Consider the following 14,050-nt stretch of genomic DNA (forward strand, 5'->3'; position numbering starts at 1 on the left):
CTTCAGGCTCAGAGAGAAAGTCAGACATTTTGTTTGTTTTGATCTGCGGTGTTACGGGAAGTGGTCCAGGGGCGGGGGGCGTTGGGGGGGTTCGTGTGGTGACGTCAGCCCAACTGATCCCGCGTGACAGTAGACTCGACCAACCAGAGAGAAGAAGAAGAATGGGGCGGGGTTATTTTTACGGAGTGTTTCATCAGCGGAACGGCGTTTTTTTGTGATTTTTGGTAGCACCGTTATGTCTGTGATGTTCTTGTGTCACTACACTTTCTTAGTCACACGATGGCGCTGTCACTTCATGAGTTACAATCACATTGACTTATATATGTAGTAATAATGGCAATAGTAACAGTAGCAGTAGTAATAGTAGTAATAGTAGCAGTAGTAATAGTAGTTATAGTAGCAGTAGTAATAGTAGAAGTAGTAGTAGTATTAGTAGTAGTAGTAGTAGTAGCAGTAGTAATAGTAATAGTAGTAGTAGTAGTAGTAGTAGTAATAGTAGTATTAGTAGTAATAGTAGCAGTAGTAATAGTAATAGTAATAGTAGTAGTAGTAGTAGTAATAATAGTAATAGTAGCAGTAGTAATAGTAATAGTAGTAGTAGTAGTAATAGTAATAATAGTAGTAGTAATAGTAGCAGTAGTAGTAGTGCAGACAGGAGTAATGACAGTATTTACAGTCAGTTTTGTTTTTATTTCTTGTGTATCCTCATAAACATGTTCGTACAGAAAGGCATGATGGGTAACAGACAGGATGGAAGGCAGTGGCCGGCCACTAACCAATAACCTGCAATCAATCAATCAATCAATCACTCAATCCATAATCCATAATCCAAAATCCATAACAACAAAGTAGCAGAGGGAGCACAGACATGTTACACCTGCAGGATGTCATGGTAACTAGACTCTCACCACTAAGGGGCGGGTCACCGTGGTCACATGCCATCATGGCCTCGTCCTCCTCTGATTGGTTCTTTGACAGCTGAGTCAAAAAATATGTTTCTCATCTACAAACTGAAATATTGCTTTCTTTCAACCTCCCAATGTCACCATGGTAACAGCATAATAACACAGCTCATATCAGAAATGTTGACCTCTGACCCCTGACCTCAGCAACCCATGTAACAGCAGCCATTAATGATGGGGCAGGATGATGACATCACTGTGATGAAGGAACACAGACCTTGGCACAATCAGCACAAACAGGAAGTAAAAAAAACTCACAAATAAATACAAAACCACCAACTGACGTCAGGTCAGATGAGACAGGTCAAAACTGGTCTGAAGTGTCTCGCTCTGACTGGTTTGAACTGGCTGTAAATTAGTTTTGTGTTCAACCAAATCAAACATTTAAAGCCGTTCCACTGTTCAGCAACATTTAAAACTGAGTGTAAGCCACACCGCTAACTGGAATGTGATGTCACTGAAGCTGCGCTGATCAGAACCAGTTTGAACCAGAACCGTCTCTTAATGTCTGTAACAAACAAGAACAAATCTTATCTTGCAAAAGAAACATTGACTCATCAGTTCAAACATTTTTCACCTGATGATGGTGTTACCTCAGTGGGTGGAGTCTGCTGGACACGCTAAAACCATGCTAAAAACACGCTGTAACAATCACACACACACACACACACTGAGCACCACACAGTCCAACACTGTGAGAAATTCACTTTCAAGATTTTGTTTAGCCTATCTTAGCAAAAAGACTGGATGAGGAGCTGAACTGTTAGCCTAATTAAATAACAGCACAGTCAAATCATTTTGACCCTCTTATGACCGCCATAATAATCAGGCCGCCTAGATTTATTTGAATTTTATGGCTGTAGAATTGTCAAAAAGTGTTCAATGATTGAGTGAGTTGCGCGGTTGTCTACCGTAATGACAAGTATATTGGCGCAAAGCTCGATTTCTCTCCTTTCCGGTATCCATCCATCCGTCTTCCACCACTTTATCCTCCACATGAGGGAAGTGGGGGTGCTGTGCCATTCTCAGCTGACATAGGGTGAAAGGCGGAGTCACACCCTGGACAGATTGCCAGTCCATAGTTTTTGAATTTTGTAGATATCACAAATGGTCTAGGCGTTACAGAAATGAGAAGTACACATGCCGTAGCAGAAGGGTTAACCAGCTAACCCCCGGTTAGCATCATTAGCCTGAGTTGTCTCAGTTAGCTGGTTTAAGCTAAATGAATGCTCACTCCTGCCTCCATCTTGATGCTATGCTAGGCTAATGCAAAGCTAACACAGTGTGACAGAGAATTGAACCTTCAGCCAGTCGAGCCAACATGGCCGCCTGCTGGGCTCTAACTGAGGGAGGAACAATTCACTACTGCACAGTCACATGACTGGGGGGGTGGGGCCACGTGAGAATAAATTAATATTTACAAAAGTCTTGACTCTTTGTTTTCTTTTTGCATCAAGCAAACAAACACAAGGCAGATTCATAAACACGTAAACAACAACAACAACATCATCATTAAAACAACGAGTCTCTTCTTCAACTGAACATCAGCGAGTCCATGACCCGGGGAGGTCAGAGGTCATGGTTCTTCTCACGTCTCACAGTTAATATTTTTATCATCAATTTTTTTTTTAAATATGAATTATCATTTCTTCATAAACTCCACAATAAAAACTGAAGCTTTCTCATGTTCAACATGTTTGACATATTAAATTTCATTTTTTAAATTTTTCCAGGGAAACATGATATTAAATAATTTAAATGACAGTTATAAATTAAATTGACGATGAAACAAATAAGTTGTTTGGTTTGGTTTAAATTTAAATTTAAATAAAGTTCTGTAATCCAGGGGGTTTCCTCAGGGCAGTGATGAGAAGCTGCAGAAGAGGATGCTGGGAAGTGTAGTTCGGCAGCTGTGACATCACCGAGGAGTATCCGCAGGTCAGACTTAACACTGAGTGGTTTTCTTCAGGAGGGACGCAGCGTCCACGCTTTTCAGACGGCTCTGTGATGACATCACACACCTCTGTGATGACATCACACACCTCTGCGATGACATCACACATTTGAACGTTTTCTTGATGGACGGGTCATTGTCCTGTGTGAAGTTCACGTGTGTCCACGTTTATGTTTTTGGAAGGAGCAGAGACACTGTGTCTATGTACTGTATATGTGTATATATATATATATATATATAATTATTATCATAATATACTTTCCTGCATCAACTGTGTGTGTGTGTGTGTATACACGTATGTATGTATATATTGTGTATATACAGTAAATGCCTGTGCACGTTTTGTGCCCATAAGTCAAACTATAGAACATTTTTTTGTTCATTAGCCTCAAATATTCTTTATATAATTGATCAGGTTGCTTCTTATGGTGCGTTCCATTTACGTAAATGAAATTAACGGTAAAAGTATCAGTGTGTGAGTGGCGGCCGTCTTGGAGGCTTGCGTTTGTGAGGTTGCTCCGACTTTCTGACAGCAACGTGAACACACCATTAATTCTTATTTTATATACATATATATACGTATATAAATGTATATATTAATATTGTCAATGATTAGAATCTGAATGTATAAAATCTCCTCCAGTTAAACTTTATATATAGTCTTCTTCTGACTCTTTGTGTTGTTGCAGTACCCTGCTCCACCACTGGTACAAATCGCCGCAGTACTGTGACTGGCCACAGGGAGGCTCCACTGACTGACACATGGGCGAGGTTCAGTCTGTCAGTAAATGTCAGCTGATCTGTGGTCGATGATGTCATCACAACAAACGACCAATCACAGTGAGAGACGTGGAACGACGTCGAATAAATTCACAATGTCAAAACTGTGGCTGGAGGTGTCTCCATGGCGACAGCAGCTGAGAATCATGGGTGTGGAGAGAGTGAGGCTCAGCCCAGCTCACCTGACACAGGTTAAGCAACGTGAGAGAGAGAAAGAGAGGCCATGTTGTGTCGACAGTGGGCGGAGTCATGCAAATGTAATATACATAGGTTCTGTGTGTGTGTGTGTGTGTGTTGCCATTATGGACTGATCTCTATCATCAGGCCCTGTCTTCTTCATCGTCATTCTTTCTCATCCAATAGAATCATGTGTTTTCGTTCTCTGCAAGCTCCTCCCCCTCCTCCTCTAGGCTCTCCACGATTGGCCGTTGGACCTGAGGCTCCTCCCCCCTCCCGGCCCTGGACAGGACATCCAACCACCGCCGTTGTAGCTCCTCCCCGTCGGCGCTGAAGTACAGCGTCAGATGACTCTGGGACATCTTGAAGGCGTGGCGTCTCTCCAGACGGTCACATGACTCAGGGAGTGAGACGTCGAAGCCGATCAGAGGGACGCTGCGCTGCGCCTTCACGTCCTGGAGACAAACATGGGTCATTGCTTTATCAGAGGGCATCATGGGTAATATGTCATTGGTACTTACCTGCGGCGCTCCGTAGATGTAAAGCACCAGTGGCTCGTTCTCAGGGATGACAAACCACGCCCTTTGCCAGCCCCGCCCCCCTCCCTTCTCCATGTGGTGAAGGAAACTACACATGACACTGTTCTCTGCCGCCAGCGAGGCCTGTTTCTATGGCAACAACAGAGAAAGAGATAGACAGTCTTTTTCTGTATGTGATGTCTCTGTGATGTCACTGTGATGTCACTATGATGTCACTGTGATGTCATATGATGTCTCTGTGATTTCTCTGTGACGTCACTGTGATGTCACTGTGATGTCTCTGCGACGTCACTGTGATGTCTCTGCGACGTCACTGTGATGTCTCTGTGATGTCTCTGATGTGACTGTGATGTGACTGTGATGTCTCTGTGATATGACTGTGATGTCTCTGTGATGTCACTGTGATGTCTCTGATGTGACTGTGATGTCACTATGATGTATCTGTGATGTCTCCGTGATGTCACTGTCATGTCTCTGAGACGTCTTTGTGATGTAACTGTGATGTCACTGTGATGTCACTGTGATGTCTCTGTGATGTCTCTGTGACGTCACTGTGATGTCACGCTGATGTCACACTAACCTCCAGGATTGAGCGCCTCCTCTGTGTGCTGCTGCTCAGTGCGGCGGGCGAGGGAAACACGCCCACCAGTGTCACATAGCAGTCGACACAAACGCGATTGGCTCGGTTGTTGTCGTACGACAAACGAGCACGAAACTCTGAACATTTCCCACAAACCACCTGGTGAGACGGACATATGAACAATGATTGATTCATTTACATATTGATTATCATACGCATCAATGACCAGTTCCTGCCTGGACTCTGGTTCATTTCCTGTTTTATTTTGAAGTTAATGACCTCTGTTTATTTCCTGAAATACTGGACTAGACAGGTTCAAACTGGACTGGTCATAGTGTAGTAACTGGACTGGACTAATCAGACTGGAGTGCACAAACTGGACTGGACTAGTCTTACTGGACTGGGACTTGACTAACTGGACAGTTCTTACAGGTCTTACTGGATTTGAACATGGAATTTGATATTGGACTGGACTGTGTGTGTGTTTGAGTGTGTTGCGTGTGTGTGTACATACGTGTCCACAGGCTTTACAGTGATGTCGTCTCTTGGTGATGGAGTTAAACGGCTCCTGACATTTCATACACAGAGTGACCTCATTCTCTCTGATCGGAGTCGGAGCTCGTTTCCCCAACTCCACACAACTCTGGGATAAGACACACAGTCAGTGAATGAGTGTGTGTGCATCTGCGTGAGTGTGCGTGTGTGTGTGTGTGTGCATCTGCGTGAGTGTGCGTGTGTGTGTGTGTGTGTGCATCTGCGTGAGTGTGCGTGTGTGTGTGTGTGTGTGTTACCGGGGAGTGAGGAGGTGTGGACTCTTCATCACGTAGTGAACAGGTTAAATGTCTTGAGCTCTCCATCGTCTGTTCATGTCTCTGAATGGTCACCTGGATGGCCTGCACACACACACACACATGCACGCACACACACACACATACACTTTTAACACAGGAAATCAAACCGATCTTGTGTGCTTCATCATCAGAATGAGTTTGTACCTGGATCCAGTCCTTCTTGTCCTCCTCTGTCCTGCAGAGAGACAGACAGAGACTCAGTGATGATGACATCATCAAGTGAGTGTCACTGTGTGTGTATGTGTGTGTGTGTGTGTGTGTGCGTGCGTACCTGGCCTGTAGCTCCAATGACCTCTGTTTTCCTGACACCAGGAAGGTTCTCGACACAGCGGTGCTGCTCGTCTCCTTCAGCTAAACAGAGACAGACATGGGCGGGGGCAAGTTTAGGGGTGGGTTCTGTACTGGACCATGATCCGGTTTAACAGATGTGACCGACTCTAACGTCTCACCTCCATGCCGTCCACATCAATGCGAGCGCGGACACCATATTTCTGACCAATCAGGCGCAGCTTTGGGACACAGTACAGCAGCCTGTCGCTGAACTGCAGAGACACAGGTCACATGTCAAAGATCAGAGACACACAGGTACTGCTGCCTCGTGTGGTCAGTTTGTAAATCACTCGCTCTCCCACACCAAACCCCATGGAGAAAATCCGTGATTTTAGCTCGCGGGGTCCTCTGCTGCCTCGTGTGGTCACTTTGTGTCACTGAGGTAAATCTGAACAAAGGATTTCAGAATTTTACAAAATAAGACATTTGAATTTAGTGATGGAGGCAGCAGTGGATCAGCTCCTGTGTGTGTGATGTTAAAATCACTGATTTTCTCTATAGGGTTTGTGTGGGAGAGTGAGTGGTTTACAAACTTCAGTTTCCTGTCTGTCTCACAGTGAGATGAAGACGTGAACGTGTTGTTAACATATCATAGACTTAAACTGACCAGTATGAGGTATCGGTCCTGCGTCGTCCCGTTCTTGTTGGACAGTTTCAGGATGTGTCCTTCTTTCACCAGCTCGTTGGTCGGGTTCACGATGTCTTCTTCTCCTCCCAACAACTCGTAGACCTTCAACAGTTTCCTCATTCTCTCCTGACAGGGACAAGAGAGCGAGAGAGAGAGGGACACGGTCGTGATGTCATTACTGCACACACACAGTGTGACCTTTCACCCTCAGTCAGCACAGAGGGTGCTGGGGTTCAGGGTCAGAGGTCAGTTAAACTCTTACCATCTTCCTGATGGCGGCGTTTGAATGTTCTGCTGCTGTGGCGATGAGCTCTAGAGACTCTACAGAGAGACATGTCAGGTTAGTTAGTTAGTTAACATCAGCTAACATGTTCACCTGCTACTAGCTGCTTTGAGTGCTTTTAACTGGTGTATGTTATTCACTAGCTGTTAACTGATGTTAGCTTTTGTTAGCTGGTGTAAACTAGTAGCTAATATTGGCTGATATTAGCTGATGGTGGCTAGGGTAGTTGATGTTTGCTAACTTTAGCTAACATTAGCCTTGTCACCACACAGGTGTTTTATGTGGGTGTGTTTGTTTCTCATACTCTGGGCGTCCCTGCAGTCCGGGGCGTCCTCTGGTAGTCGGTGCAGATAATCTTTTAGCAGCAGCTCGTAACGAGGAATTCTCTGAACTGGCTCCAACATGTGATGCTGCAGAGTCAGGTTAGCACAACGCTCCTCCCTCTGTGTACACACACACACACACAAAACACACAACAACACAACCACCAGGTGAGTGTCATCATCATCATCATCATCGTCGTCGTATTCTTCATCATCTTCATCATGGCTGATGTTCACCTGGATCTCATGGACGATGCTCTTGAACTGAGTTGACCTCTCTGTCCACGTGTTGACCAGCTCCATGGCCCGGTCAAAGTTCTTCACGTACTCTCCGTACATCTTCAGGAAGGGAGCCAGCTTCTGCAGGATGTCCCCGATCCGAGGGTTCGAATCCCTGCACACAGAGGAGGAACAGAGTCAGAGAGGAGGAGGAGGAGGAGTCAGCAGGAGAAGAAGAGGAGGCAGAGCAGGTTCTTCCTCACCACTCCTCCATCCTCTTCTGCAGCGCTGGCAGCAGGAACTGCTGGTGGAAGCAGTAGATGGAGCAGATATTGGAGAAGATTCCCTGAACCACATCACAGGGGAACGACGAGCGAGAGCGAGCCTCCTCCAGGAGTCTGGCACAGAAGACCTGCAGGGGGAGACAAAGAGCAGCTTTACAACCTGACGGGGACACAGTCATGCAGTCAGGGTCCAGGTCAGGTGACTCACCTGGTCCAGAAGGTGGAGCTTAGAGACGTAGGCGGTCTCAGTGTGCAGCAGCTCGTTGGCGATGTTGAAAACCCGCTGCTGGACGGACATCTGCACAAAGACACAACAAAGATCAGGTGACCACACCCTCCCTGTGAGGCCCCGCCCCTCACTGACCTTTCTCACCTCAGCAGAATCCTGTCTTTCTGTTGTTGTGGGTGGAGGCAGCACAAGCGTAAGCTCCGCCTCCTCCTCCTCCAGGTCACTGTCACCCTCCTCAGAGAAATCCCTCCTCCTTCTCGCCGCTCCCCTTACGCCCGCCTCCTCCCCCTCTCCCTCACCAGCGTATGAGGATGAGCTGGAGAGGCGGGGCAGGAGGGCGGGGCTGCAGGAGTAGACCACACCCCCATCATCAATGCCAGCGAAGCACAGCTCCTCGCTGTGTGACGGAGAACTGATGCTGTCGATCCCACTGTCCCGATTGGCCAGCTTCCCGTCCGTCTGCGAGGAGGGGAGGGACAAACGCTCAGATGGAAGCTCTGATTGGTCGAGCGGTGGCTGCTGTTGTTGTTGTTGCTCCCTCATCTCCACGGCAACCACCTCGTCTTCCAGGAGCTTCTCTGAGGCACTGCAGCCCGACTCCATGGACAAGCGCTTCTGATGGATGTCATCGAGACAAGCTGCTGCCAGCTCTTCATCTTCATCATCATCATCATCATCATCATGATCATCATCATCATCAGCCTGTGGGTCACCCTGCTTATCCCCCGCTATGATGTCATCACGACCTTTGACCGGAGAGGGAAGCACCTCGTCAGGTAAGGGAGCAGCGAGGGTGGACGGTGGTGAAGAGGGACAAGGGGAGGGCGGGTCAGGGAGGCGGGGACATAACGCCCCCCCAGTGATGTCAGGAACTACGATGATCTGCTCACTGCACGCAGACACACACACACACACACACACACACACACACACACACAAATTAAAACAGAAACTATGACATCATCACGCGACCTTGGACCAATCAGAACTCACCGTTCAAACTTCTCGATGAGTGACAGGACACATGTGGGGGACGCGGTGCCCTCGGCGCGTGTGGGCGCAACACGCCCCCCTCTGGGATCTGCTGGGAGTGGTCTACATGGTGGAGGAGGGGGGAGGGGCTTCCCTGGAACCCTGGGTCGTGGTTGCGACAGCGTCGCCTGCTGAAGGTGGGGGGGCTTCGGAGGGACTGTAGAGGACGGGGTCATAGGTCAGTCAGTGATGTCATCACCGTCGATGACATTTTAATAAATGTTTGAATGATAATAAAGAGTTTTACCCTGAGGTTTGGGTCCAGGTGGGGGCGCTCTGCTCCTGCTCAGTGGAGTTAAATCCGACGGTCTCGGCTCACTAGCCGAGCTCTGTTGCTTCATTCCCAGAGCCCCTCTCTCCAGGGAGGTGGGGCCTGAGGGGGAGGAGACGAGCCCCTGGTCAGAGGTCGGCTGCTGTGGAGTGTCAGCATCCAGCGCCACCAGGTGACCGCACGGTGAACAGGACGGCTCCAGAGGAAGACTCTTAGTCAGCAGGCTGGGACTGGAGGAGGAGGAGGGACCTGGGGGGTGGGGATAAATCACAATGATGAAAGTGCACGCCCACATAGTGACAACGTAAGTGTTTTAGACGTTTGTCAGGACAACATAGGACAGTTCACTGTCAGTGAGCAGAGACACGAGGACAGAGGCTCCAGTGTGTAACTTTTGTTGCCAGAACACTTCAAGCATCACTGCATTAGTCCAACCGTGTCACCGGGCGACACCAGATCCAAACACTTCTATACCATAAAACACAGAGAGTCTAACCCAACACTGAGGGAACTCACCTGAGTCTGGGTTGAATCTTGTTTACATTTAAAAGTTACATACTACAGCTTTAAGACTTGTGTAACAAAATCTACGTCAGTTTAAGTCCACAATGTCACATGTTCACGTCTTTATCTCACTGTTAAACCGCTCACACTCCACACCAAAGTCCAGAGAGAAAATCAGAGATTTTAGCTTGCAGCGACACAGGAGCTGCTGTGTCACTGGTGCTAGCTGCTCATGTTAGCATCCATGCCCAACAACTTATACTATCATTTAGTATTATTTTGAATGCCATATTTGAGCAAATTAATCACCTACTTCACTCTCAGTGAAAACAAAATGGAAAACCGGTTTCAGCCACTGAGTTAAACACTAGTAAAATCTACGTCACTCTAATCAGTTATTTTTACATCACGGGGACACGGGATGAGTTGTTGAGCCACTGCTGCCTCCATCACTAAGTTCTAATGTCTTATTTGAATGAATTCGGCTTTTGACATATTTCATTTAGACTTAATTGAGTGACACCAAGTGACCACACAAGGCAGCAGTAGACCAGCAGCTCCCGTGTCCCTGCCAGCTAAAATCACTGATTTTCTCTTTGAGGTTTGGTGTGGGAGAGTGAGTCGTTTACAAACTTCCTTCGTTTCCTGTTGGAAAAGTCTGTCTCACAGTGACATAAAGATATCATAAATTTTATTACGCAAGTCTTTTGTTCAATGGATAAAATCAGTTTCTGCTGGAGTCTCTGCTGCAGACACGTTATCAGCGTCAGCCTGGTTCTCACACACACACACAGCTGCAGCAGCAGAGGATGAATCAGGTTCTAAAGATGATGAAGAGTCCAGGTTCTACTGGAGACCAGGACAGTGAGTGTATGTGTGTGTGTGTAGGGGGCGTGTCCGACGCTGCAGACAGAGGATTTCTGACACGAGCCTCCGTGTCTCACGCACACACATGCACACGCACACACGATGATCGAGTGTGTATCGATCAGACGGATCAATAACGACCAGCCAGATGTTAAGCACAGATGTGTCACGTGACCTCAGCGGCAGACGCAGTCTCATGCACTTGTATTACCCTACATTCACTGCGGCGAGATGTCGGTCAGTGTGTGCGCGTGCATGACAGACCGTATGAGAGCGCGCGTTTGTCATGTCATTCCCAACCCCCGTCCCTGTCAGTGTGTGTGCAGACGTGTGTGTCTGTGTGTATCTGTGTGCAGACGTGTGTCTCACCTCTGTATGCATGTGTGTGCATATGTGTGTCTCACCTCTGTATGTGTGTGTGTGTGTGTATGTATGCATATGTGTGTCTCACCTCTGTATGTGTGTGTGCATCTGTGTGTCTCACCTCTGTATGTATGTGTGCGTCTCACCTCTCTCTCTCTGTGTGTGTGTGTGTGTGTGTGTGTCTCACCTCTGCTTCTGTCCATGTACATCGCGCAGCAAAACACAAATCCGGTCATTAAAGACAAATGTTGGTGAGAGAGAGAGCGGCTCTCTCTCCCGGTGCACCGCTGGAAACACACACACACACACACACCGACACCGACACCGCGACACACACCGCGGCACACGGACCGGACCGGACCCACCGTCTCTCTCTCTTACACACACACACACACGCACACACACACAGTCACCGCAGAGCCGCAGATGCCGCTTCACCGCAGATAAGTAGGTTAGATCCGCTCGGTTTGGTTCAGTGGGCTGCCCGGTGTGTGAGCGGCGGGCGGGGGCAGAGCGAGGGGGAGAGGGGGAGAGAGGGAGAGAGAGAGAGAGAGAGAGAGAGAGAGAGAGAGAGATGGTCTATCAGCGCTTTAACTCTCTCTCTCTCTCTCTCCTCCATGTTGGTTTCCATGACAACGGTTTTGAGAGAGAGAGAGAGCAGTGGAGAGAGTAAATGTGTGAATGTAGTCACAAGGTTATATATTAAATGATATACTTTACAGATCTGGTCTGGTCTGGTCCTGCTGGTCTGGTTTCTGTGGTCATATCTGGTCTGGTTTCTGTGGTCTGATATGGTCTCTCTGGTTGGGTCTAGTTTGGACTTGTCTCTAGCCTGGTCTTGCAGATCTGGTCTATTTGTTCTGATCTACTCTTGTTGGTCTGATTTCTGAGGTCCAATGTGGTCTCTGGTTGGTTTTGCTGGTCAGATCTGGTTTATTTGTTGTGATCTTGTTAGCCTCATCTCTATGATCTAGTCTAGTTGTTTTGGTTTCTTTGATTCTTTGATCTGGTCTGGTTTCTTTGATCTGGTCTTGGTCGGTTTCTTTGGTCTGGTGTCTTTGGTCTGGTTTCTCTGGTCTGGTATTGTTGGTCTGGTTTCATTGTTTCTTAGATCTGGTCTGGTTTATTTGATCTGGTCTTGCTTCTGGTTTCTTTAATAATTTAATCTGGTCTTGGTCTAGTTTCTTTGATTATTTAATCTGGTCTTGGTCTAGTTTCTTTGATTATTTAATCTGGTCTTGGTCTAGTTTCTTTGATTATTTGATCTGGTCTTGGTCTAGTTTCTTTGATTATATGATCTGGCCTTGGTCTGGTTTATGTTATCTGGTCTTGCTTCTGGTTTATTTGATTCTTTGATCTGGTCTTTGGTTTCTTTGATCCCTTGATCTGGTCTTGGTCTGGTTTCTTTGATCTGGTCTTCTGGTTTCTTTGATTATTTGATCTGGTCTTGGTCTGGTTTCTTTGTTCTGGTCTTGTTTATCTGGTTTCTGTAGTCTGATATGGTCTCTCTGGTTGGTTTTGCTGGTCAGATCTGGTCTGGTCTTGCAGATCTGGTGTAATTGGCCTGATCTGGTTTCTGGTCTTGCTCTTGTCTCTCTCTCAGGAGCGGCTCAGCATGTATGTTAGCGTGTTGCGGCGTGTCTTGGTTACAGAGACCCGCTGCAGCAGACGCTCTTGTTACTTGTTACTGTTTTTAGTTTTTTTATTTCATTTCAAAAGATGAAATAAAAAAACATCCATGCTAACAGTGTTAGCGTTGGGTAACAAATTAATTAATTTTCACGTCATTATCAAAAAAAATGAAGCTGAAGAAGAAATTAGCATGTGGTTTTTGACTCTGTTTAGATCCAGGTTTAGATCCAGGTCTAAACCTGGATCTAAACTTGTGTCTTAACCCGGGTCTAAATTTGGGTCTGAACTTGAGTCTAAACTGGTTTGTGTGTGTGAGACTCACCTGTCCTGCAGGAGGCGCTCAGGTGCTTCGAGAACCTGGCGGTGCTAAAGCGAGAGGAGAAGGACGTAAGTTCAGCTGCATGTGGACATCTGGACCGAGGTCAGAGGTCAGTGTTTGTTTTTTTCCGGTGAAGCTCTTATTCTGAAAGTCCAGGACTTCCTGTCGACATCAGCTGCAGCCATGTGGAGCTCGATCACCCTCCCTCTCTCTCTCCCACATCTTCTCCTCTCTCTGTCCTTTACCCGTTCAAACTTCACTCGTCTTCTGTCCATGTCTGTCCGTCCGTCTGTCTTCACTCTGATCCCGGGACAGACACAGAAGTGCTGACTCAGCTTCACCTCCCAAGTCGTCCTCCTCCTGCTAATGCTGCACCAGGGGGACAATGTTTGAGGACCCGTCCTCTGTCATCCCCCCATCCTGTCCACAAAGACACAGAGAGAGGCAGAGAAACGGTTGTCTCCGTCTCAGCAGTCCTAGTCTTTTGTGTGAATCTGAGCTCAGTCTGAGACCTTGACTCCTCCTCCAGAGTCCAGACATCTGATCCCAGTCCAGCGTCCCTCCTCCCCCTCGTCCTCCTCTCACTTCTCATTCCGCATTTTTTCTGTTTTTTTGGGGATAAATGTTGAAGCAAAAATAAAAGCTTAGAAAGTTTTCAGTGATTTTAATTTGTCCTCATGTGAGACTCGTCCTTCTGTCAAACTTATGTTTGTCCTCACATGAAACTTTGGATTCATCCTTACACTGGACTCCTCACAGTGGACATTAGACCCAACAGTAGACTAATCCCAGAGTTTTGTCCCGACATTGGACAAGTCCCATCTTTATACCTGTCCCAGCGTTAAACTTGTCCCCTTGAAGTTGGATTCGTCCCAATGTTGGACTCATCCTGACATTAAAATTCCCGTCCTGACGATAAAGTT

The 14,050-nt window shown here is 47.0% G+C and overlaps 1 protein-coding gene across 3 annotated transcripts; it reads right to left on the reverse strand.

Moving 5' to 3' along the window:
- Nucleotides 1-669: 669 nt before the first annotated feature.
- Nucleotides 670-13,803, reverse strand: fgd1 (FYVE, RhoGEF and PH domain containing 1). Of its 3 annotated transcripts, none has more exons than XM_058641958.1 (18): nucleotides 13,131-13,803; nucleotides 9,419-9,691; nucleotides 9,133-9,328; nucleotides 8,284-9,028; nucleotides 8,119-8,208; nucleotides 7,890-8,038; nucleotides 7,645-7,801; nucleotides 7,389-7,527; nucleotides 7,064-7,122; nucleotides 6,781-6,927; nucleotides 6,293-6,385; nucleotides 6,115-6,194; nucleotides 5,988-6,018; nucleotides 5,784-5,885; nucleotides 5,507-5,635; nucleotides 4,993-5,151; nucleotides 4,395-4,541; nucleotides 670-4,328 (listed from the first exon to the last, which is right to left on the reverse strand). In XM_058641958.1, exons 2-18 carry the CDS (start codon nucleotides 9,510-9,512, stop codon nucleotides 4,062-4,064), a joined length of 2,784 nt encoding a protein of 927 aa, XP_058497941.1. In that variant the 5' UTR covers nucleotides 9,513-9,691; nucleotides 13,131-13,803; the 3' UTR covers nucleotides 670-4,061. The 3 variants fall into 3 exon arrangements, with proteins under 3 accessions (XP_058497941.1, XP_058497942.1, XP_058497940.1); XM_058641959.1 differs by lacking the exon at nucleotides 13,131-13,803 and adding an exon at nucleotides 11,897-12,482; XM_058641957.1 differs by lacking the exon at nucleotides 13,131-13,803 and adding an exon at nucleotides 11,364-11,734.
- Between the last annotated feature and the right edge of the window lie 247 nt (nucleotides 13,804-14,050).

Source organism: Solea solea, chromosome 11, assembly GCF_958295425.1.
Source record: "Solea solea chromosome 11, fSolSol10.1, whole genome shotgun sequence".
NCBI lineage: Eukaryota > Metazoa > Chordata > Actinopteri > Pleuronectiformes > Soleidae > Solea > Solea solea.

What these genes read in the sequence shown, in the direction of transcription:
- fgd1 (XM_058641957.1), bottom strand. Translation starts at nt 11,412, where the DNA reads ATGACCGGATTTGTGTTTTGCTGCGCGATGTACATGGACAGAAGCAGA. An exon ending in ACGCCGCCATCAGGAAGATG is followed by an intron (nt 6,928 to 7,063) that starts GTAAGAGTTTAA and finishes TGTCCCTGTCAG; the next exon opens with GAGAGAATGAGGAAACTGTT. An exon ending in ACAAGAAGGACTGGATCCAG is followed by an intron (nt 5,886 to 5,987) that starts GTACAAACTCAT and finishes GTGTGTGTGCAG; the next exon opens with GCCATCCAGGTGACCATTCA.